This window comes from Scyliorhinus torazame, chromosome 9, assembly GCF_047496885.1.
Source record: "Scyliorhinus torazame isolate Kashiwa2021f chromosome 9, sScyTor2.1, whole genome shotgun sequence".
NCBI lineage: Eukaryota > Metazoa > Chordata > Chondrichthyes > Carcharhiniformes > Scyliorhinidae > Scyliorhinus > Scyliorhinus torazame.
The window spans coordinates 271404496-271429476 of NC_092715.1; the positions used below are offsets into that span (position 1 = coordinate 271404496).

Here is a 24981-nt window from a genome sequence, read left to right on the forward strand (position 1 = left end):
CTGCTCTTGAAATATTCAGCTGGATGGATGAAACCTCTAGCTCCTCAAACTCTCAGCTGTGGCTCAATGGGTAAAACTCTCAGCTCAGGCAGACGATTGTGAGTTCAATCGTGTCTCCATAAATGCGTAGTACTGAAGGAGTGTTGCACTATCAGAGGTGATATCCTTCAATTGAGATGTTGAACTGAGACCATGCCAGCCCTCACAGGTGAATGCAAAAGATCCCATTGCATATTTCAAAGAAGAGAATGGAATTCTCCTGATGTCCTGGCCAATATTTACCCCTTAGCCAACATCACAAGAACAGATGATCGGGCCATTGCTACTCTGCTGTGTATAAATTGTCTGCTGCATTTCCTACATTACAACACTGACTACACTTCAAAAGTACTTCATTGGCAGTAAAGTGCTTTGGCATATGCTAAGGTTCTGAAAAGAGCTACATATACGCAAGTCATTGTTTCTTTCAAGGTGCTGCCAAAATCCAGTGGAATTTCCATAGACCTTCTTGGCTATATCAGGCATGTACATACAGCAAGGCTGCACTGGAAATTAGTAATGTCAGATAATTCATCCAGTTACTGCTCCCATTTGGACAATATATACTGGAAATCACACCGGTGACAGTGTCTTATGACTGTCCTTCCACAAACTATGATGTCCTTCCACCTTAGCAGAAGATTGCCTTCAATGCAAATTTGTTGGAATACTATTTAATACATTCCAAGGAGATTGATAATTCATTGCATTGAAATCATTGTCTACAATGTGAGGTGGATGAGGATTTTCTCTGTAATTTTCTCAACATTGAATCAACAATAATGGCATCACAAACGCATTAAATTATTTTCTATTAACATCAATGTGAGCGAGTCCCAGTTCTCCATTTGGCTGGTAAATGTGCAACAAACTCAAAAGTGGCATTTCTCAGTGAGATATCATAAGTGTAACACGCATAACTATATTTAACACTGTCAATAGCTTTATTCTTCAATAAATATAGCAGGCACTGATTTGAAGATCGTAATCTAATTCCGTGGTTTAGATTATAAATATAAATACAGCCTTTGCAGGAATTCTATTGCTGGGTTCACTTCATGGCATCAAGCAAACCCCTTGTATAGAAGGTGACATGGTACCTTCACCCCCCTCTGCGATCTATTCATTCACACTTCACTGTCATGACATCATCGAGAAGGAAACAACAATGTACTAGTGACAGATCACTGCAGCCTTGCTGGGTCATCAACAAACTACAATTTATTTTATGACATCAGATATATGCACAATGGGTCCTGAATTCATTATTTTTAACCTGAATTATTTCAACTCACAGAAATAGTCCAGCCCTCACTTATTTGAGATTCTTACAATATAGTTCAATAGAACTATACATTGCTTAAAACTGCACAAGACTGGAAAAAGCTCTTTAAAGAGCCACAACATTAGAATCTCGATGTTTTCATTTCACCAACACATGTATCGAGAATACAGTTTCAGGTCATAGGTGGTGAAATTCCTTTTTTGACTAAAAAAAGGAGGGGAGGTTTTTTTTTCTCTGAAATCCTCAATTTATCAACAAATTCACATTCCTACAAACTGTACAATTTAAATCAAAAGTTCTGAATATTATTAATGGGTGGCTAACTGAATTAAACTGGCATTCTCTTTGTAGAACCTTGGATGAGTGGTATTCATCAACACAATACTCTTGTTGACTTGGAGGCCGTGACTTTGAGCATTGGGAAAGCAACTTTACAGCTCCGGAGACATCAGGTTCAAAATAATAACATAAGATTCTCCAAGACATTCTCATTGATCAAAAAGTACAAAGCTAATTAATTACTTGTACTCCAATAAATCAATAATGTGATTTTCTTTTTAGCAGTTTTCCCTTTTTAAACATCACTCTCACTTTAGTTGCAGTTGTGCTTAGTAAATCTGAGAATACTGACAGTGCACAAGTGATGCTTTGGCTTTAAAAAGGACATTTATAGAGTGACTGATACTTCCATTGGGGGTTCAAAGAGTGCAACATGATCACCGATAGCTGCTCAATCTACATATCTCATCTCATAATCACTCTACGTGTTAATATTTCTCAAGAAACAATTAATAAATGGCTTCTGGACGATGGGTGATAGAGTAACAGGTCATATTTGAGCATGGGTTTGAATAAAGTTAGGACATTGCACTATACACAATGTGTAGCTTATTGTCCACTCTCATTGAACCATATTACAAAAACATGTTGGTATCATCAGGCAGTAAATCCATGGCACAATCAACTCCAACAGTTAACGTAACATCTCACTTTCCCAAATCGTTGGTATTTGGTGAACATTAGTAGTTAATAGTTTTGAGTGGTCCTGTTTCACTACAGGACAATTACCAGACTTGACTCTGAAGCAACTAAACCAGATGGAAACAATGTGAAAATTTGGTAATCTAAATGGACAATTAAAGTCCAATCAAACCATCACATCCAAAAGCCTACCAACTGATTGGATGGTTTGAACCTTATGGAGAGTCTTCACTAGCCAGTGAAGCTATCACAAGCAGTACCTTATCAATTTATTTAAGTATTAGAATTGTGACTCTATCCTCATTTCTCTCCTGAATTAACAGTAGGGGTTCACAAAGGTTCCCACCAGACGGTTTCCAAATCACACCAGCTATGTGTTGTCTGAAGTGACCAGCAATGGCACCTGCCATGGACTCATATAATTTACTTGGGTTGATAAGGCAACTTTGCTCTGTAGCACTGAGATCAGTTCTGCAGAATTCTGAGGCAGCACGGTAGCATAGTGGTTAGCACAATTCTTTCACAGCTCCAGGGTCCCAGGTTCGATTCCAGCTGGGTCACTGTCTGCACGTTCTCCCCGTGTCTGCGTGGGTTTCCTCCGGGTGCTCTGGTTTCCTCCCACATGCCAAAGATGTGCTGGTTAGGTGGATTGGCCATGCTAAATTGCCCTTAGTGACCAAAACATGTTAAGTGGGGGTTATTGGGTTGCGGGGATAGAGTAGATACGTGGGCTTCAGTAGGGTGCTCTTTGTAAGGGCCGGTGCAGACTCGATGGGCTGAATGGCCCCCTTCTGTACTGTATATTCTATGATTCTATGATCTGATGAGTGAATCTAACATTCCATTCTAAATAATACAAAAAGGAAAAGAATAAGTGGGATCTGAGAGCATTTCATTACTGCACAACTTTGGAAAGTTTAAAAAAAACTTATTTCAACATATTTTCATTGTACACACTTTTGGCTTCAATCACAGTGCTGGCTCGTAATTTTTCAATCCTTGACTTGCTGGACAAGCAATATGGAGAGAATAACCAAACGTAAAATAACTAACTTTTCAATAAACTGTCCTTCTGATTCTGAGGGATGCTTTGAAAGATTATTTTAATGATACAGTGCATCATTCTGAGTTTGTATAATGCCTCTGACCAGTAACTCCTGCTCGATAATTACCAGAGTGTCAGAAGCGGTCGACAACTGAACTCTCCCTCTCAGCAAAAAGTCTGTCACTGCATAAAAATTTAAATTAATACTTTCCTGACAGTATGCAAAAGTCAATTTCTCCCTCACAGTCATGTTACAGCTCTCGTGTAAAGTGGTGTGATTGACAAGCATCTCACAGACAACCTTGGCAACGCGATGAGACAGCCCATCTCAGCAGCCTTTTAAGTAAGATTCCTGCACACATCATTTGCCTTTGCAAAAAGCTCCTATGAAGCTCCTATTCATGGCCTTTGCCTAGCCCCCATGTTGCGCACTTATCCCTAGGATGCCCTATCAACATGTGGCACATGTCGCTGACACACACAGAAGAAGAACACCCCAGGAATGCAGTGTGCTCGACAACAGTGTTGACCCACTTCTTTTATGGTTGCTGAGATGTAACCAAGGAATCTAATAACTGTGACAACGCGCCTTTGCTCCATGCCTGGCTTCCCAGACAGTGAAGCAACACAGATACTAATGAAAGGTTAAATGAATAGGAATAACTGACAAGAGGTACAATAAGGAACGGCTTCGGTAATCCACAGATGCTGAGCACAGATCTGTTAGCTCAGACCGGGTGAGGATAGTAAATAACTGAGGCACAATATTTAAAACAGCTTGCTGCACACAGATGCTTTTTTTAAGTGTACACATGTCGGGTTACAGAAACAAAAAGACCAGGACAGATATTTCAGCAGATTAGGTAATAAACAAAGGGTTGTTAAAAAAACCAGAAGGTATATATTACACAAAAACGCTGCATTGGAAACCATAAATATAAGTCATGTACAATGTCAGGTTTGAGGTTTGATTTATAATTTAGTCAGTACTAACTTAAATAAATAGTTCACTTTTTGCTGCAATGTGAAAATATTATTTGTTTTTTTCCCCATTCTGAATTATTTAAGTATATGTTTCACAGAAGGTTTTGTCAATTTCAGGATGTTGGATAATGACAGGGATATCCTGGCTGCCCACACTATAAGACCTTGTCTTTTTGATAGGGGAAATGTGTTTTTTTAATGAAAGTACTTTTGTACAAATGTATCGGGCGGCATGGTGACACAGTGGTTAGCACTGCTGCCTCACGGCGCAAGGGACCCGGGTTTGATTCCGGCTTGGGTCACTGTCCGTGCGGAATCTGCACGTTCTCCCCGTGTCTGCGTGGGTTTCCTCCGGGTGCTCCGGTTTCCTCCCACAGTCCAAAGATGTGCAGGTTAGGTGGATTGGCCATGTTAAATTTCCCTTAATATACAAAGGTGTGCAGGTTAGATGGGGTTATGGGGATAGGGCGACGTGGACGTGAAGGCTCATATGAAGGGTCGGTGCAGACTCGATGGGCTGAATGGCCTCCTTCCCCCCCTGCAGGGATTCTATGATTGTTAAATTCAGGGTGTGATTGTTTGTTGCTGCTTCTGTGATGTGTTTGCATTTGGCAGGAAAAAGGAAAACTGGACGAAATCACCTTGTTGGCAGAGTGACAGGTGCCCTCTCGTTCAAAGCGGTCTCAATGCAGACATTGCAAGGTAGCTTGGCTATGGATTTTATTCCATAATAAAAGTAAAAGAGATGCTATGAGACACTTTAAGAGTAACCAGCTTTCGCTTCATCTGGCATGTGTGCCTTCCTCAGTCCCGAGGAACCACTCACTGGGCGGGATTCTCCCAATAGCCGGCAGAGTATCCACGCCGTCGGAAACGCTATCGTGTTTCACGAGGGCGTGAACGGGGCGCTGGGAGTACCGATTCTGGCCCCTACAGGGGGCCAGCACAGCGCTGGAGTGGTTCACACTGCTCCAGCCAACCATCCGGCACAAACTGTGTGCCGCGGGATCCGCGCATGCGCAGAGGCACCGGTGCCAACCCGCGCATGCGCAGAGGCTCCAGCACCAACCCGCGCATGCGCAGAGGCACCGGTGCCAACCCGCGCATGGGCAGAGGCACCGGCACCAACCCGCGCATGCGCAGAGGCACCGGCACCAACCCGCATATGTGCAGAGGCTCCGGCACCAACCCACGCATGCGCAGAGGCACCGGCACCAACCCGCGCATGCGCAGAGGCACCGGCACCAACCCGCACATGTGCAGAGGCTCCGGCACCAACCCGCGCATGGGCAGAGGCTCCGGCACCAACCCGCGCATGCGCAGAGGCACCGGCGCCAACCCGCGCATGCGCAGAGGCTCCGGCACCAACCCGCGCATGCGCAGAGGCACCGGCACCAACCCGCGCATGCGCAGAGGCTCCGACGCCAACCCGCGCATGCGCAGAGGCTCCGGCACCAACCCGCGCATGCGCAGAGGCACCGGCACCAACCCGCGCATGCGCAGAGGCTCCGGCAACAACCCGCGCATGCGCAGAGGCACCGGCACCAACCCGCGCATGCGCAGAGGCTCCGGCACCAACCCGCGCATGCGCAGAGGCACCGGCGCCAACCCGCGCATGCGCAGAGGCTCCGGCACCAACCCGCGCATGCGCAGAGGCACCGGCACCAACCCGCGCATGCGCAGAGGCTCCGACGCCAACCCGCGCATGCGCAGAGGCTCCGGCACCAACCCGCGCATGCGCAGAGGCACCAGCACCAACCCGCGCATGCGCAGAGGCTCCGGCAACAACCCGCGCATGCGCAGAGGCACCGGCACCAACCCGCGCATGCGCAGAGGCTCCGGCAACAACCCGCGCATGCGCAGAGGCACCGGTGCCAACCCGCGCATGGGCAGAGGCACCGGCACCAACCCGCGCATGCGCAGAGGCACCGGCACCAACCCGCATATGTGCAGAGGCTCCAGCACCAACCCACGCATGCGCAGAGGCACCGGCACCAACCCGCGCATGCGCAGACCAGGTGTGGACGGTGCCGGCGGGACTCTGCCTTTTTAGAGCGGCCGCTCAGCCCTTCCCGGGCCGAGAATCAGCGGCCCAGCCGCGTACAGCGGCCCGCGATCGGCACCGCGCCAAACGCACCGGCGCCAAAGATGGCGATTCTCCGCTCTGTGGGGAATCGCGTGCCGCGTCGGGGCGGCGTGGCCCGGTCGCGGGGATTCTCGGGCCCGGCCCCGGGCTGGGAGAATCCCGCCCCCTATCTTTATGTGAGTTGAAGTCAAATTAGAAATTTGTTTCTAATACCCACTTTGTGTAAAGTGTGTCTGCAAAAATGTTCATGTATAATTGTCCAACACTGATTCTTATGCTCAAATACTGGATACATTTAAAGGGAAGCTAGATAAATACATTGGGAAAAAGGAATAGAAAGATATACTGATGGGGTGAGATGAAGTAAAGTCGGAGGAGATTAGTGTGGAGCCCTAACACCTGTTGAGTCTAATGACCTGTATCTCTGCTGTAAAATTCTATCTAATTCTATGTAATCCAAAAGAATGTTGGCATAAGATTGACTCGAGGCAGTGTCGGCAATTGGCTGGTTGGAAGATACATACCAGTGCCTTATGGTAATGTGCACAGAGCACAGAAATGGAAGTACAGAAGTCAGCCAAACTAAACACACATCCAGTCACATTTTAACACAATAAAATTGGCATTTCTGTTGAGCAGCCAATAGCATTCTGGGTATCAAAGTGTGTCTTACAACAAGATTAGAAGCAGACGAGAGTTCATGTGCCTCCCCCCACCCCCCCGCCAAAGGGCAAAGGCAGCAGGCGCTTGTGAACACCCCCACATTGTCCTCCGAGTCACACGCCATCCTGACTTGGAACTGTGATTGATGTTTCTTCACTGACATGGGACAAAACCCTGGAATTCCTTCTCAAAGCACGCTGCACCACACTACCTACATCACAAAGGCGGATGCAGTTCAAGAGGGCAGCTCACACTATATTCAGGGCAATTAGAAGTGGGCAATAAATGCTGGCCCTCCGTTCCACGTCCTGTGAATTAATAAAAAAGTATGAGCTGCTATGTCAAATGGAGGATAGTACCAGCCTCCCCGAACAGGCGCCGGAATGTGGCGACTAGGGGCTTTTCACAGTAACTTCATTGAAGCCTACTTGTGACAATAAGCGATTTTCATTTCATTTCATGTTCCTCAGACATAGGAAGTAACAATCAGCAAATAAATAGTTGCAATGAAAGGGGATTACAGGCATAGGGATTGCAAAGTGATTTGTTCTGAAGGCAATTTCTGCTAAGGCACATGGTGGAGTTATTGTTTATCACTTGGTGCTTTCACCACAATACCGGAGGCGATGAAGCGCTTCTCATGGTGCTGGCCGGGCTAGAAGTGAAGTCATTTGGTGGGAGGTGCAATCCATTGCCACATGCACAGAAATTCAATGGGCTAGGATTCATCGTTCCCTCAGGCCATTCCCGCTGCAGTGAATGGAGATTTGTCTGAGCACCAAATTCCCCATCCTCGCTGGCAGCGTCAGTGAGGCGGACTCACAACGGGGAATCCCGCCATTTTCTCTGGTGTACTGTGATGCTGAGGTGGTCCGTTAGAGGGACTACGAGAGTGCTGGTGTGAGAATGGTAACGTGGGACTACTGCAGTGGAGCGCATTCTTCTGAGAGTAGAGGAAATATTTTATTGGAAAAGTAACAGAGTTCATTCCATGTCTCATCTGAAAACCTGAATGGATAATTAGCACAAAATAATTCGATTTTCAAAATGCACATACCAGCCAGGGCTGGTTTAGCTCAGCGGGCTAGACAGCTGGTTTGTGATGTAGAACAAGGCCAGCAGAGTGGGTTCAATTCCCGCACCAGCTGAGAATTCTGAATTCCCCCTCTGTGTACCCGAACAGGCGCCGGAATGTGGCGACTAGGGGATTTTCACAGTAACTTCATTGTAGTGTTAATGAAAGCCTACTGGTGACAATAAAGGTTGTGTATATATTTTGAAAATCTGCTCTTTCAGATTTGTATGATTATAAACAAGGTTTTATTGGCAGAAAATGAAAAGTGCATAAATACACCATTTCTATAAATTAAAATCCATTGTGAATCCGAGAAAATTAACTTTCCCTCACTGTAGTTTTTCTTTTGAAAAGGCACTTGTTTCTAATGTTTCAAAATCCTGCCTATTAGTGACGTGATTTACCACAGAGTCTTCTCAACCCTTCTGACACAGTAACATAACTATATCCTGATTTATAGGCATGCCTGTCAGCGACAATATAGTGCAAATAAGGAAAAAGTTGACCAAAAAAAATCCATTTGCTTCTGCCAATTCAAAAAGCTGAAAGTGTTGACATGGCCTCGTTTCTTGTTGTAAAAATTGAGAAAGGGAAGATATTCGTTGATTATATTGCTTCTCAGAGAGTGCACAGCAGCCCTGGCCTTTTCATTATATTGTACAAATGAACCATTTTACAACACAAAGACAAGTAAAAACCAAGCAGTGAGCGTGGAAAGGAAAAAAGCATTGCTTTCAGAATTAAACAAAACCAAATCTGGAGATCTGGGCAGCAGTGCACGCTTAAAATCTGGAGATCTGGGCAGCAGTGCACGCTTAAAATCTGGAGATCTGGGCAGCAGTGCACGCTTAAAATCTGGAGATCTGGGCAGCAGTGCACGCTTAAAATCTGGAGATCTGGGCAGCAGTGCACGCTTAAAATCTGGAGATCTGGGCAGCAGTGCACGCTTAAAATCTGGAGATCTGGGCAGCAGTGCACGCTTAAAATCTGGAGATCTGGGCAGCAGTGCACGCTTAAAATCTGGAGATCTGGGCAGCAGTGCACGCTTAAAATCTGGAGATCTGGGCAGCAGTGCACGCTTAAAATCTGGAGATCTGGGCAGCAGTGCACGCTTAAAATCTGGAGATCTGGGCAGCAGTGCACGCTTAAAATCTGGAGATCTGGGCAGCAGTGCACGCTTAAAATCTGGAGATCTGGGCAGCAGTGCACGCTTAAAAGGGAGTCACTGAAAGACGACCCTAAAGGTTTCAAAAGATGTGAGAACATTGTACCCACCCTAACTATAATCTCCCAAAGGTCTCTTGTTTGAGGATTCCTTCAGAGTGGAGAATTTTTCATGCCACTCTGCTATCGAATAAAGGTTAGAGGAAAATCAAAGAATTCTAGACCAGTTAGCCTAGAATCTGCTGTTGGAAAATTCCCAGAGTCTCTAATTAAGCATCGAGTGACGGAATACATGGAAAATGTTTCAGTTGATCAGACAGAGCAAGCATGGATTTGTAAAGGGGAGGGCATACCTAATGAATCTGATTGAATATAATGATGAGGCGACTAAAGTAGTGGACAGGGCAATGACTGTTGACATTATCTGTGTAGACCTCAAGAAGGCATTTGATAACATTACTCATAAAAGCATGTTCGCCAAAGTTAAAGCTCATAGAACATAGGGAAAATTATTAACCAGGTTGCTTGAGTGTCAGGAGGAGAGTAGGGATAAAAGGTGTGTGCTCTAATCAGCAGGGATGAGACGAGTGGATTAGCCTTGGGGCCTCAACTGTTCACTCTATTCATTAACAACTTTGATGATGGGATAGGAAACTGCACATTCAAATTAGCCAATGACACAGAGACAGATGGCATTGAAACATAAAATTACAAAGAGAAATTAATAGATTAATCAAGTGGACAAATTAAGGCAAATGGAATTTAATGCAGGAAAATGTGAGGACCTGTAAAGTATAGAACCGGATACTTTCTAAATGGGCCGATTTAGCTCAGTTGGCGGGACAGCTGGTTCGTGATGCGGAGTGAGTCCAACAGTGTGGGTTCAATTCCCATCCCGGCTGACCCACCTTCTCAACCTCGCCCCTTGCCCGAGGTGTGGTACCCCCAGGTCCAGGGACATAAATCATTCCCACTGTCATGAACAGGTCCAGAAAATAATCAAAAAGGCTAATGGAATGTTGGCATTTAGGACCAGAGTGCAAGGGGGATAAAAATTATGCTTCAGGAACACAAAGTCCCAGTTCAACCACACCTGGAACACTGTGGGAACCACACCTCAGGACGTATAAATTGACCATAGAGGGGGTGCAGTGTAGATTTACCAAAATGAGAGCTGGACTCCAAGGGTTAAATGATGAAAGGAGGAAGCGCGCAAGCTAGGCTTGTATTTTTGGAATGTAGAAAGTTAAGGGGTGATTTGATCAATGTTTTCAAGCTATTAAAGGGAACAGTTAAGGTAGATTGCTAGATCCGAGTTGGGGTGTCTAGGGCTACATGTTCAGTCCACTAATTACAGCCAGATCTTCAAGGAGTGCAATCTGGGAACACTTCGGCAAGAAGCAGGTGGTAGAAATTTGCAACTCTCTTCTGTCAATGGTAATTGAAGCTAGATCAATTGCTAATTTGGGATTGGTAATTTTTTGTTAATGAAAGATACAAAGGTTTATTGGGCATGTATATGGAGTTAGGTCACAGACCAGCCATGATGTTGTTGAATGGTTAAACAGGCTGACAAATCTAAATGGCCTCTTCTTTATAAGTAACTGAAGGAACAAAGAACTAAGAGCAATACAGCACAGGAACAGGCCTTTCGGCCCTCCAGGTCTGTAACGGTCATGATACCACCCTTGGCTAAAACCCTCAGCACTTCCTAATATTGTATCCCTCTATATCAATCCCATCCTATCCATGTGTTTGTCAAGATGCCTTTTGAACGTCGTTAATGTATCTGCTTCCACAACCTCCCCTGGCAACACGTTCCACACACTCACCTCCCTCTGTGTAAAAAATCTGCCTCGCACATCTCCTCTAAACTTTGCCCCATGGACCTTAAACCTATGCCCTCTGGATACTGACCCATCCACCAGGGGAATACATAGTTCGTGGGTGGCAGGAGTGCATGTATGGAATAATAAAAATAATCTTTATTAGTGTCACAAGTAGGCTTACACTAACACTGCAATGACGTTACTGTGGGAACCAAAAACAATACTTGGGCAGTTTTTTAACTTCGCTTCCCTGGCCTTCACTAATGTGTTGTTCATTTTGTTTATGTCCCATACAGGCTGCTGTCAACGCTGTCTGGTGAAAATCACAATTAACGAAAATGATTGAGAAGCTACTGATGAGCTTAGGTCGTATTGTATCATCACGTGTGCCTCCAGATGACTCAATATTCCGCCAAACGCACAGGGGCAGTGGAGCCTCTGCTTTTCAGATTGGGCAGAAAAAAAGTGAATGGGCTGGCAGAAAGCAATCCCCAAACACCAGGAAAAGTCCTGGAATCTTTTGTAATGAAAGTGGAATTTTCCTTATTCGGTCACTGCTATCCAGTGGGCTTGTCCGGTAGGCATGATTTCACCTGTATGGCATGAGATCAAACTGCCATTAAGATACTTACCTTCAGGGCTGGGCCAAAATGAGGCACTGGGAGATGCTAAAGCCAGCAAGCAATCATCGAAATGAACCCCAGCCAACCTGGTCACAGTGACCACTTTCCAAACATGATTGCAGTTGTGGATATGGGTGTACGTTGCACTCAGATTCCATTAATTTATTTATATTCATATCTGTTAAACTCTGGCACAAATTAGTGAGCAGCTGCTTAACCCAGCATCGGTCTCTCTTTTCCAAAAGAAATAGGAACGCGTGAGTTTGAGAAGAGACAGCTTTTATTATGGCAGAAGCCTGCTTAACTGAGGAGTTGTGAAGGATGTGTTTTATTGTGAAACCATGCTGGGTACAGTACAAACCAAGAACGACAGCAAAGAATAATAGTCAGCATCCACATTAAAAGGCATAAGCGTTTGCCGATTGGTTTAAGTCCTGTCCATTTACGAGGGGAATATGTCACTGATTTTAATTTAATTAAAGCCAGTGGAAATGCAAAGTAAGGTATTATTGTACCCCACTGTGAACAGGTTATAGACTGATGAAGATGTTTCACTTTACCATGCTTTCCCTCCCCTGTGTCACATACCTGACGGCATGTTTAAGGATACATCACATCAGGGAAAATGACTGAATTAGAAAAAAAACTTTCTCTATTTTTGAAAAGACTTGCACAAAATGATAAGCATTTAACGAAGTGATGGAAAAATGCAGAATATATACTTCATTCCAGGTCAAATGGTGCATACAAGTACAAACATTGCCGATCTTAAAACAAATGTCACACATGGTTTAAAAGATTCAATGGTTTTCCTTTAAAACTCAGTATTAAATAGTTTGCAATTTGGCACAAATGTGGCTTTCCTGTTGGACGCTTAAGCTGGCAACAAGAATCAATTTTCAAATCCATGGTAAAGAAAAATCAAGGTTGTGACGTAGAATGCTGGTGTGGTTTGAGTTCTGCTTAAGTTGTCCACAAAACCCGACATAGTAAATTTCCTGGGAAGACTGAGCATTTGCCTTGTCCCCATATGGACAGGCATCTGCCTCAAATACATACTGGCTAGATACTTTCCATTTTGAAGATCCAACACAAATAATAATTTTGATACATTAAGCAGGTGTAAAAAAGGATTAAATGCTGGTTTCGGCTGCATCTGTGCCAGGACTGATGGACTAGAACTGACTCAGCTTTATTGAGTTATTTTCCCTCTTTTAGTTTATCTTTTAAGTTTATATTTCATGATTACTCATATAAAATATCTTTAATTTACCTGAACTGCTCCTATACAGAACTCCAGCTTACTTGCACACTAGAATGAAAAAAACCCTCTCTGTGCCTTTGTATTCTGCAGAAGTCAGCAACTGTTCCTTAGTGAAGTGGGATAATTCAAAGTAAATATTCTGCAAAAAATTTAGTTGTCAAACTCAGAAGTTGAAGGATTCTATGAAGTTCCTTTTTAAGTAATTGAAGGTTGACTACTGTTTTTCTGGAGTTGTAGGTATCAAAGATGGGTTCTGATTCGTAACGTCAAGCGAATTGAAATGTTTCAAACTTACCTTCAGTTTCCCGGTGAAACTATCACATAGCGTTGAGTTTCTATATTTAAAAATATCTCAGGCTGGTTAGCGAAAAGTAGTCTCCAGAAAAACAGCAGTGATTTGACTTTTTAAAGTAATTATGATAGGTATTATTCTGCAAAATTGTTGTTAGTGTTTCACTTAATCACATTTACAACCTCGTAACTAAATTATCTCAATTTTAAGACACATAATAAATCTCTTCTGTCCCTTTTAAAAATCAAAGATTGGACACTTTAATGACTGCACGGTACACAGCTTGCCAAGGCACAGCAAATCATTGCAAATTCTACATTCCTGCTAGTAAAATAGTTCTGTGTTATATTTACTCGGCTTAAATGCCATTTTGTTGTTTTTAATTAAATAAATCATGGCAACCACCTTTGAGGAAGTGATTGGCATGCATCTCTGTTAAAACTTCAGGGTTAACAGCAAACCTCAAAAGGTGTTATCAGCGGCTTGTCTATTTTAAAAAAAAATGCTTTGAATGCACAGCACTTCAGCGCATAACACAACTAGGCCTTTTCAATTTGAACAACATTTTCAACAGAAACAGATTCCGATTTACCTTGGCAAGTGTGTGATGGCAGAGATGGGAAAAAGTTGTTCAAAGTTCTAAACTAGTGTGCCACTGTTCATGTCAAACACGTAGGGCGTTCGCTGCATATTTTAGTAAACATGTATTAAACATAAAAGTATAAATAAAAAGATATATTCATCACTTTGAATAGTACAACCAAGTGGGGTTCTGATGTCAAAGAATCACTTACACTATGCTTTTGTGGACTATGGAATCAATTGATTTGAAAGATTGTGTGACTTGCCTTTGCTTTATTCCAGGCATCAACTGTTATTTCTATTACAATTAGTTCTGATCTCGTGCTGCTGAAGAAAATGTTCACTGATCAGAGATATTCAGACAGTAAGAGTTCAAGTGAAATTCTTGTATAGATTTTCTGTTGTCTAAATCCTTGCACACAGCTACCATTAATAAGAGATGTTTTCTGATCTGTAAAAGGTATTTTACTTCTGTGTCTCTATTGTCTGTGTGTACTGCATAAATAAGTAATGTGACAAATTATCCAGCCTTTGTAATTTAGACTGCAAATGTATTACAATAGGATGGTCGGGCAAAACTTAATTTGCAGCTGAAACTACCAATTAAAATGGATAAATATTGACCACAATGAGCGAAGATAGAAATATTTTCAGGTTCTACTCGACAGTAGAAATATTTAGTTGAAGCAGAATTCTGCCAGGACTGTGAAAACTATTTTCAAGTCAATTATTAATCAAAATTCAGGACTATCTTCATTATTTCATTCACATTGTCCAATCCCATAATTTTGAACATAGTTGTACAAGGGGCATTTCTTTGCAATGACATCACAGCCTAATTTGCAATTAACCTGGGATTTTAAAAGTTGTATTGACTTCGAATTAAGTAAAATTTCATGACTGTTAATTATTTGAGTCGGCATTTTACTTGTGACTGAGGTTTTGACACGTGTTTCCTTGTTGCGTAATTCTTTATGTTGTATACAAACACACAACTTCCCGTGAAAGTGTCATCCTTGCCCTTTTTGCTGGCCACTTTTCCTGCCTCAGTCTTTTCCCGTCCATCAGTTCTTTTTTAAACCTGAAACAATTTTTCTAAAACTGCTGAGAAAGAAATCAATGTTTCTCCGAGATTTCAAATGTCTTAAAGGCATCACAGAGGTACTTTTCTTTCCAAATTGATCTGTTTGGTAATGTTGAAAAAGTGACCTGTTCTGTTGTGCCCCTATCAGAGCTTGGAAACAGTAACAAATGGCATTTCTAATGGAGTGAAATGTAAAGGATGTGCAGGTTACGCCCACATACCTGAGCAAAGCCATTGTTCCTCAGGGATTGTGTATTGTAATCCAGCATTAGTGAGTGCATGGAAGGATAATAGCTGATTGCAAGGCTGGTGAAGGGATATTAGAAGGTAGCCCATTTTGTTTTGCTCTGACGGTTAAGTGCCACAGGTTGAACAAAGGCAAAAGTGAAGTGGTTTAGTTATAGTGCTGTCTCCTCTCCCTCAGCGCAGGAGAAGACAAGCAAATCAATTTGCTGGGGTAAGATCAAATGGAAAAAAAGGGAACAATGGGGAAAGTGCGGACAGTGAGGAGAGAAAAGCAAGCCTGTTCTTCATTAACTTGAGCCCTCATGGGATGTCACACATTACCTGTCCACTGGCTTATTGAACTACTGAAACCCTCCTCTCACTCCATTCCTCTTGGTCTCTGTGAATCATATCCTCTTACAGCTGATAAGTTAGCAGCAGACTGTGGCTTCAACATAAACAAAGAACAAAGAACAAAGAAAAGTACAGCACAGGAACAGGCCCTTCGGCCCTCCAAGCCCATGCCGACCATGCTGCCCGACTAAACTACAATCTTCTACACTTCCTGGGTCCGTATCCCTCTATTCCCATCCTATTCATGTATTTGTCAAGATGCCCCTTAAATGTCACTATCGTTCCTGCTTCCACCACCTCCTCCGATAAAAGTGGGTTTTTTTTGTGTGTAAAGCAGTCTGAATTTCCAAAGATGACACACCATCTACTCGTGATGTGCCAAGATGAAATGGAAGGCCTGAACTGGTCTCGAAGCTGCACAGATAAAAGTAATCAAATGACACCGGTGGAATGCAAATTGCCATTCTCAACTCCGCCACTTACAGAGGCATGAAACGGCTCTGACAGGAATCGCCATTAGGACAAAAATATTGTGTTAAGCAATGGACAGACAGAGAACCCAGCAGGCAGAAACATTTCACAAGGGGTGACTGAATAGTAATCAAAAAAACAAAATGTTCACTGCTGTCCTGTAAGGGTCTCTGTCAGACAGAATGAAAAGCAGTCAGCTGCCTCTCTAAGAAGAGGGTACAACTAAACGTAACCACACACTAAACCTTATAAACTGTACACTGGCAGAGAAAGGAAGTGACACATGAATGCAGCCCACACTCCTCAGCTGCCTGCGCTTGACAATTTGAGGCCTTCTCCACTTCACACAGGCTTTGATCGCTGACATTGGACAAGCGCATTAACAGACTAGCAGAACAATCAGCAAGACCTTACAAATCCAATCAATGTTTCTCCTCTTTAAAGCTCATTGCACACCTCATAACCCTTAGAGTAAAGGGAATGAGGGAAAAACGAACAGGAAGGGGGGAGGAGTGTGGTGAGTTACAGCATTAACTTTTACACACACAGACAGTCACAAATACAGAGTCACATACAGACACACAGTCACACACACACACATAGACACAGTCTCACACACAGACAGAAATTCTCATACACACAGTCACTGCTCCTCGTGTGCGATGTGGGAGCTCAGGGACACATCCACTGTCCCTGGCTCCTTCACGTGCAAGAAGTGTGTCCAGTTGCAGCTCCTGTTAGACCGCTTGACGGCTCTGGAGCTGCGGATGGACTCACTTTGGAGCATCCGCGATGCTGAGGACGTCGTGGACAGCACGTTTTGAGAGTTGATCACACCGCAGGTGAAAGGTACTGAGGGAGATAGAAAATGGGTGACCAAAAGACAGAGCAAGAGTAGGAAGGCAGTGCAGGTGTCCCCTGCGGTCATCTCACTGCAAAACAGATATACCGGTTTGGATACTGTTGTGGGAGACGGCTCACCAGGGGAAGGCAGCAGCTGCCAGGTTCATGTCACCGTGGCTGGCTCTGCTGCGCAGCTGGGCAGGAAGAAGAATGGCAGGGCTATAGTGATAGGGGACTCAATTGTAAGGGGAATAGACAGGCGGTTCTGCGGACGCAATCGAGACTCCAGGATGGTATGTTGCCTCCCTGGTGCAAGGGTCAAGGATGTCTCGGAGCGGTTGCAGGACATTCTGGGGGGGTGGAGGGTGAACAGCCAGCTGTCGTGGTGCACATAGGCACCAACGATATAGGTAAAAAACGGGACGAGGCCCTACAAGCTGAATTCAGGGGGCGGGATTCTCCACTCCCACACCGAAGTGGCGGCGCCGTCGTGAACGCCGTCGAGGTTCACGACGGCGCGATACGGCCCCGGTCACGACCGATTCAGGCCCCGACAATGGGCCAGTATCGGGGCCGCATCATCTACCCGCGCCAGGCCTTGTCGCCCGCGTAAAAGCGGCGCCGCATAGATGATGCGGCCGGCGCCGCATAACGGACATCATCCGCGCATGCGTGGTTGCCTACCTCTCTAAGTCCGTCCCGCAAGAAGATGGGGGACGGATCTTGCGGGGCCGCGGAAGGAAGGAGGTCCTCCTTCAGAGAGGACGGCCCGACGATCGGTGGGCACCGATCGCGGGCCACCCCACATTCCAGGTGAAGCCACCCGGTGCAGGATCCCCCCTCGCCCCCCCACAGGCCGCCCCCCCCAGCGTTCACGCACCGCCCACGACTGCAGAGGCCAGGTGTGGACGGCGCCGGGGGGAACCCACCGTTTTGGCCTGGCCGCTCGGCCCATCCGGGCCTCAGAATTGCTGGGGTGCCGGAGAATCGCCATTTTCGGTATCTCCGGCAATTCTCCGGCCTGCGAAACTCGACCGGGCCGTTCCCGCCACTCGGGAGAATCGCGGGAGGGCGTCGGACCGGTGTCCCTGGAAATTCTGGTGGCCCAGGCGATTCTCCCAACCGGCGTGGGAGTGGAGAATCGCGCCCAGGGAGTTAAGAGTTAAACTAAAAAGTAGGACCTCAAAGGTAGTAATCTCAGGATTGCTACCAGTGCCACGAGCTAGTCAGAGTAGGAATGTTAGGATAGATAGGATGAATGCGTGGCTCGAGTGATGGTGCAAGAGGGAGGGATTCAAATACCTGGGGCATTGCAACCGGTTCTGGGGGAGGTGGGATCAGTACAAACCGGACGGTCTGCACCTGGGCAGGACTGGAACCGATGTCCTGGGGGGGTGTTTGCTAGAGCTGTTGGGGAGAGTTTAAACTAATGTGGCAGGGGGATGGGAACCGATGCAGGAAGTTGGAAGGTAGTAAAACAGGGACAGAGACAAAAGGCAGTAAGGGGGAAAGTGTAAGGCAGAGAAGCCATAGTCAAAAATCAAAAAGGGCGACAGTACAAAGTACAGTGACTGAGGGGAGCTCAGTGAATAGGACCAGGAATACCAAAATGAATAAAACGGGAAGTGAAAACATTAATGGTAAGCGACACGGCAGGTTGTTACAGGAAGATATGGGTTCAACGACAAGGAAAATTAGGAGAAAGGTTAAGAGGAAATATAACTTAGGAGAGGTTACTGATCGAGGTGTTAAGATTCAGAACAGAGGTAAAAAAAGCCAACATAAGTGTACTTTACCTGAATGCTCGTAGTATTCGGAATAAGGTAAATGAGTTGATGGCGCAAATCATTGTGAATGACTATGATTTAGTGGCCATTACTGAAACATGGTTAAAGGATGGTCACGACTGGGAGTTAAATATCCGAGGGTATCAAACTATTCGGAAGGACAGAGTGGATGGTAAGGGAGGTGGTGTAGCTCTGTTATTTAAGGATGACATCCGGGCAACAGTAAGGGATGACATCGGTGCTATGGAGGATAAGGTTGAATCCACTTGGGTGGAAATCAGGAATAGTAAGGCGAAAAAGTCACTGATAGGAGTAGTCTCTAGGCCACCAAATAGTAACATTATGGTGGGGCAGGCAATAAACAAAGAAATAACTGATGCATGTAGAAATGGTACAGCAGTTATCATGGGGGGATTTTAATCTACATGTCGATTGGTTTAACCAGGTTGGTCAAGGCAGTCTTGAGGAGGAGTTTATAGAATGTATCCGCGATAGTTTCCTAGAACAGTATGTAATGGAACCTACGAGGGAACAAGCGGTCCTAGATCTGGTCCTGTGTAGAACATAGAACATAGAAAATACAGCACAGAACAGGCCCTTCGGCCCACGATGTTGTGCCGAACCTTTGTCCTAGATTAATCATAGATTATCATTGAATTTACAGTGCAGAAGGAGGCCATTCGGCCCTTTGAGTCTGCACCGGCTCTTGGAAAGAGCACCCTACCCAAACTCAACACCTTCACCCAACACCAAGGGCAATTTGGACATTAAGGGCAATTTATCATTGGCCAATTCACCTAACCCGCACATCTTTGGATTGTGGGAGGAAACCGGAGCACCCGGTGGAAACCCACGCAGACACGGGGAGGACGTGCAGACTCCGCACAGTCAGTGACCCAAGCCGGAATGAGACAGGATTGATTCAGGATCTCATAGTTAGGGATCCTCTCGGAAGGAGCGATCACAATATGGTGGAATTTAAAATACAAATGGAAGGTGAGAAGGTAAAATCAAGCACTACTGTTTTGTGCTTAAACAAAGGAGATTACAATGGGATGAGAGAAGAACTAGCTAAGGTAGACTGGGAGCAAAGACTTTATGGTGAAACAGTTGAGGAACAGTGGAGAACCTTCCAAGCGATTTTTCACAGTGCTCAGCAAAGGTTTATACCAACAAAAAGGAAGGACGGCAGAAAGAGGGAAAATCGACCGTGGATATCTAAGGAAATAAGGGAGAGTATCAAATTGAAGGAAAAAACATACAAAGTAGCAAAGATCAGTGGGAGACTAGAGGACTGGGAAATCTTTATGGGGCAACAGAAAGCTACTAAAAAAGCTATAAAGAAGAGTAAGATAGATTATGAGAGTAAACTTGCTCAGAATATAAAAACAGATAGTAAAAGTTTCTACAAATATATAAAACAAAAAAGAGTGGCTAAGGTAAATATTGGTCATTTCGAGGATGAGAAGGGAGATTTAATAATGGGAGATGAGGAAATGGCTGAGGAACTGAACAGGTTTTTTGGGTCGGTCTTCACAGTGGAAGACACAAATAACATGCCAGTGACTGATGGAAATGAGGCTATGACAGGTGAGGACCTTGAGAGGATTGTTATCACCAAGGAGGTAGTGATGGGCAAGCTAATGGGGCTAAAGGTAGACAGGTCTCCTGGACCTGATGGAATGCATCCCAGAGTGCTAAAAGCGATGGCTAGGGAAATTGCAAATCCACTGGTGATAATTTACCAAAATTCACTAGACTCTGGGGTGGTCCCGGCGGATTGGAAATTAGCAAACGTGACACCACTGTTTAAAAAAGGTGGTAGGCAGAAAGCGGGTAATTATAGGCCAGTGAGCTTAACTTCGGTAGTAGGGAAGATGCTGGAATCTATCATCAAGGAAGAAATAGCCATCTGGATGGAAATTGTCCCATTGGGCAGACGCAGCATGGGTTCATAAAGGGCAGGTCATGCCTAACTAATTTAGTGAAATTCTTTGAGGACATTACCAGTGCGGTAGATAACGGGGAGCCAATGGATGTGGTATATCTGGATTTCCAGAAAGCCTTTGACAAGGTGCCACACAAAAGGTTGCTGCATAAGATAAAGTTGCATGGCATTAAGGGGAAAGTAGAGCATGGATAGAGGATTGGTTAATGAATAGAAAGCAAAGAGTGGTGATTAATGGGTGTTTCTCTGGTTGGCAATCAGTAGCTAGTGGTGTCCCTCAGGCATACACATCCAGTCACACATACAAAAGGCACAACACAGACACACATACGCACAGTATCTCACACAGTCACACAGAAAGACAACAGTCACAGATCGACACATCTCACATACAGTCACACAGGCAGAAAGACAACACCCAGTCATGCATAGACACAGCCTCACACACACAGTCACACAAGAAGAAAGGCACAACACAGTCACACATAGACAGTCTCACATGCAGTCACACAGTAACAACACAGTCACACATACGCACAGTCTCAAATGCAGTCACACAGTCACAACACACAGTCACACATGGACAGTCTCACATGCAGTCACGTAGTCACAACACAGTCACATAGACAGTCTAACATGCAGATAGTCACAACAGTCACACATAGACAGTGTCACATGCAGTTACACAGTCACAACAGTCACACATAGACAGTCTCACATGGAGACAGTCACAACACACAGTCACACATAGTCTCACATGCAGACAGTCACAACACACAGCCACAAACACAGTCACACATAGACACAGTCTCACATGCAGAGTCACACACACAGTCATGCAGATAGTCACACATGCAGACAGTCACAGCACACAGTCACACATAGACAGTCTCATATGCAGTCACACACACAGTCACAACACAGTCACACAGACAGTCACACAGACAGTCTCACATGCAGACAGTAACACACACAGTCACAGCACACAGACAGTCACACAGACAGTCTCACATGCAGACAGTGACACAGTCACAGCACACAGTCTCATGTGCAGTGTCACACACAGGCACAGATAGACACTGTCTCACATGCAGAGTGACACACACAGTCACAGCACACAGTCTCACATGCAGACAGTGACACATAGTCACAGCACACAGAGTCACACAGACAGTCTCACATGCAAACAGTGACACACAGTCACAGCACACAGACAGTCACACAGACAGTCTCACATGCAGACAGTGACACACACAGGCACAGCACACAGACAGTCTCACATGCAGACAGTGACACACACAGGCACAGATATAAACACACACAGACCACCTTTCAGTTTTTCCACCATAAAACCAATTGCATCCAAACCGGAAAGCAGAGAAAAATTAAATGCGAGTTGGGGAAAGGTAGTAGCCCCGAGCCCAGCTCACTAACCCCAAACTGGAGAATATCCCAGCCTCTGTTACACAAACTGCCCTTGCGGTTATTGAACGGGGCGGCGGAGAAACTTAACAAAGTTTTTCTGACACATCGACACAGGAGTAACAACTTCCAGCAATCAGATCAGCAACTGGAGTGAAAAGCAATGAGTTGGCGAGTTATTTACCATTGCTGCATGGTGTCCGGCTGTCAGCTCTCACTCTCTGACAGCAACTCAGCGGAGACCTGGCGGAGCTTCTCAGTCCTGTCTGCAACTCAGTCTGAGAGAGGAGGCGGATCCGGGGTTGCTCCCGCTTCCCCACCATCCCACTCACTCTCCCACATTCCAGGTCACACACACACTCCAAACCCTCACTCCACACACCCACTCCAAACCCTCCACACACCCACTCCAAACCCTCCAAACACCCACTCCAAACCCTCACTCCACACACCCACTCCAAACCCTCCCTCCAAACCCTCCAAACACCCACTCCAAACACTCCCTCCAAACCCTCCAAACACCCACTCCAAACACTCCCTCCAAACCCTCCAAACACCCACTCCAAACACTCCCTCCAAACCCTCCAAACACCCCCTCCAAACCCTCCAAACACCCCCTCCAAACCCTCCTTCCAAACCCTCCAAACACCCACTCCAAACCCTCCCTCCAAACCCTCCAAACACCCACTCCAAACCCTCCCTCCAAACCCTCCAAACACCCACTCCAAACCCTCACTCCAAACCCTCACTCCAAACCCTCCAAACCCTCACTCCAAACCCTCCAAACCCTCACTCCACACACCCACTCCAAACCCTCACTCCAAACACTCCCTCCAAACCCTCCAAACACCCACTCCAAACACTCCCTCCAAACCCCCACTCCAAACCCTCACTCCAAACACTCCCTCCAAACCCTCCAAACCCCCACTCCAAACCCTCCCTCCAAACCCCCACTCCAAACACTCACTCCAAACACTCCCTCCAAACCCTCCACACACCCACCCGGGACGCTCACTCGGGCCCCGGGGGAGTCACTCGGGCCCCGGGGGAGTCACTCGGGCCCCGGGGGAGTCACTCGGGCCCCGGGGGAGTCACTCGGGCCCCGGGGGAGTCACTCGGGCCCCGGGGGAGTCACTCGGGCCCCGGGGGAGTCACTCGGGCCCCGGGGGAGTCACTCGGGCCCCGGGGGAGTCACTCGGGCCCCGGGGGAGTCACTCGGGCCCCGGGGGAGTCACTCGGGCCCCGGGGGAGTCACTCGGGCCCCGGGGGAGTCACTCGGGCCCCGGGGGAGTCACTCGGGCCCCGGGGGAGTCACTCGGGCCCCGGGGGAGTCACTCGGGCCCCGGGGGAGTCACTCGGGCCCCGGGGGAGTCACTCGGGCCCCGGGGGAGTCACTCGGGCCCCGGGGGAGTCACTCGGGCCCCGGGGGAGTCACTCGGGCCCCGGGGGAGTCACTCGGGCCCCGGGGGAGTCACTCGGGCCCCGGGGGAGTCACTCGGGCCCCGGGGGAGTCACTCGGGCCCCGGGGGAGTCACTCGGGCCCCGGGGGAGTCACTCGGGCCCCGGGGGAGTCACTCGGGCCCCGGGGGAGTCACTCGGGCCCCGGGGGAGTCACTCGGGCCCCGGGGGAGTCACTCGGGCCCCGGGGGAGTCACTCGGGCCCCGGGGGAGTCACTCGGGCCCCGGGGGAGTCACTCGGGCCCCGGGGGAGTCACTCGGGCCCCGGGGGAGTCACTCGGGCCCCGGGGGAGTCACTCCGGATCCGGGGGAGTCACTCCGGATCCGGGGGAGTCACTCCGGATCCGGGGGAGTCACTCCGGATCCGGGGGAGTCACTCCGGATCCGGGGGAGTCACTCCGGATCCGGGGGAGTCACTCCGGATCCGGGGGAGTCACTCGGGCCCCGGGGGAGTCACTCGGGCCCCGGGGGAGTCACTCGGGCCCCGGGGGAGTCACTCGGGCCCCGGGGGAGTCACTCGGGCCCCGGGGGAGTCACTCGGGCCCCGGGGGAGTCACTCGGGCCCCGGGGGAGTCACTCGGGCCCCGGGGGAGTCACTCGGGCCCCGGGGGAGTCACTCGGGCCCCGGGGGAGTCACTCGGGATCCGGGGGAGTCACTCGGGATCCGGGGGAGTCACTCGGGATCCGGGGGAGTCACTCCGGCTCCGGGGGAGTCACTCCGGCTCCGGGACGCTCACTCCGGCTCCGGGACGCTCACTCCGGCTCCGGGACGCTCACTCGGGCCCCGGGACGCTCACTCGGGCCCCGGGACGCTCACTCGGGCCCCGGGACGCTCACTCGGGCCCCGGGACGCTCACTCGGGCCCCGGGACGCTCACTCGGGCCCCGGGACGCTCACTCGGGCCCCGGGACGCTCACTCGGGCCCCGGGACGCTCACTCGGGCCCCGGGACGGTCACTCGGGCCCCGGGACGGTCACTCGGGCCCCGGGACGGTCACTCGGGCCCCGGGACGGTCACTCGGGCCCCGGGACGGTCACTCGGGCCCCGGGACGGTCACTCGGGCCCCGGGACGGTCACTCGGGCCCCGGGACGGTCACTCGGGCCCCGGGACGGTCACTCGGGCCCCGGGACGGTCACTCGGGCCCCGGGACGGTCACTCGGGCCCCGGGACGGTCACTCGGGCCCCGGGACGGTCACTCGGGCCCCGGGACGGTCACTCGGGCCCCGGGACGGTCACTCGGGCCCCGGGACGGTCACTCGGGCCCCGGGACGGTCACTCGGGCCCCGGGACGGTCACTCGGGCCCCGGGACGGTCACTCGGGCCCCGGGACGGTCACTCGGGCCCCGGGACGGTCACTCCGGCTCCGGGGGAGTCACTCCGGCTCCGGGGGAGTCACTCCGGATCCGGGGGAGTCACTCCGGCTCCGGGGGAGTCACTCCGGCTCCGGGACGCTCACTCCGGCTCCGGGACGCTCAC

General features: G+C 47.9%; 1 protein-coding gene across 2 annotated transcripts in view; it reads right to left on the reverse strand.

The window, feature by feature from the left end:
* Positions 1-22391, reverse strand: part of bnc2 (basonuclin zinc finger protein 2) — an 813736-nt gene extending 791345 nt beyond the window's left edge. Inside the window, exon 1 of one of the 2 annotated variants that reach the window (XM_072517502.1) lies at positions 22231-22391. Coding sequence is in view for 1 of the 2 variants with exons in the window: in XM_072517504.1 (XP_072373605.1) it covers positions 22231-22233 (3 nt within the window). In the remaining variant the exon portion in view is untranslated. The remainder of the gene's footprint in view (positions 1-22230) is intronic. The other variant, XM_072517504.1, reaches the window with a different exon arrangement.
* Positions 22392-24981: the final 2590 nt, after the last annotated feature.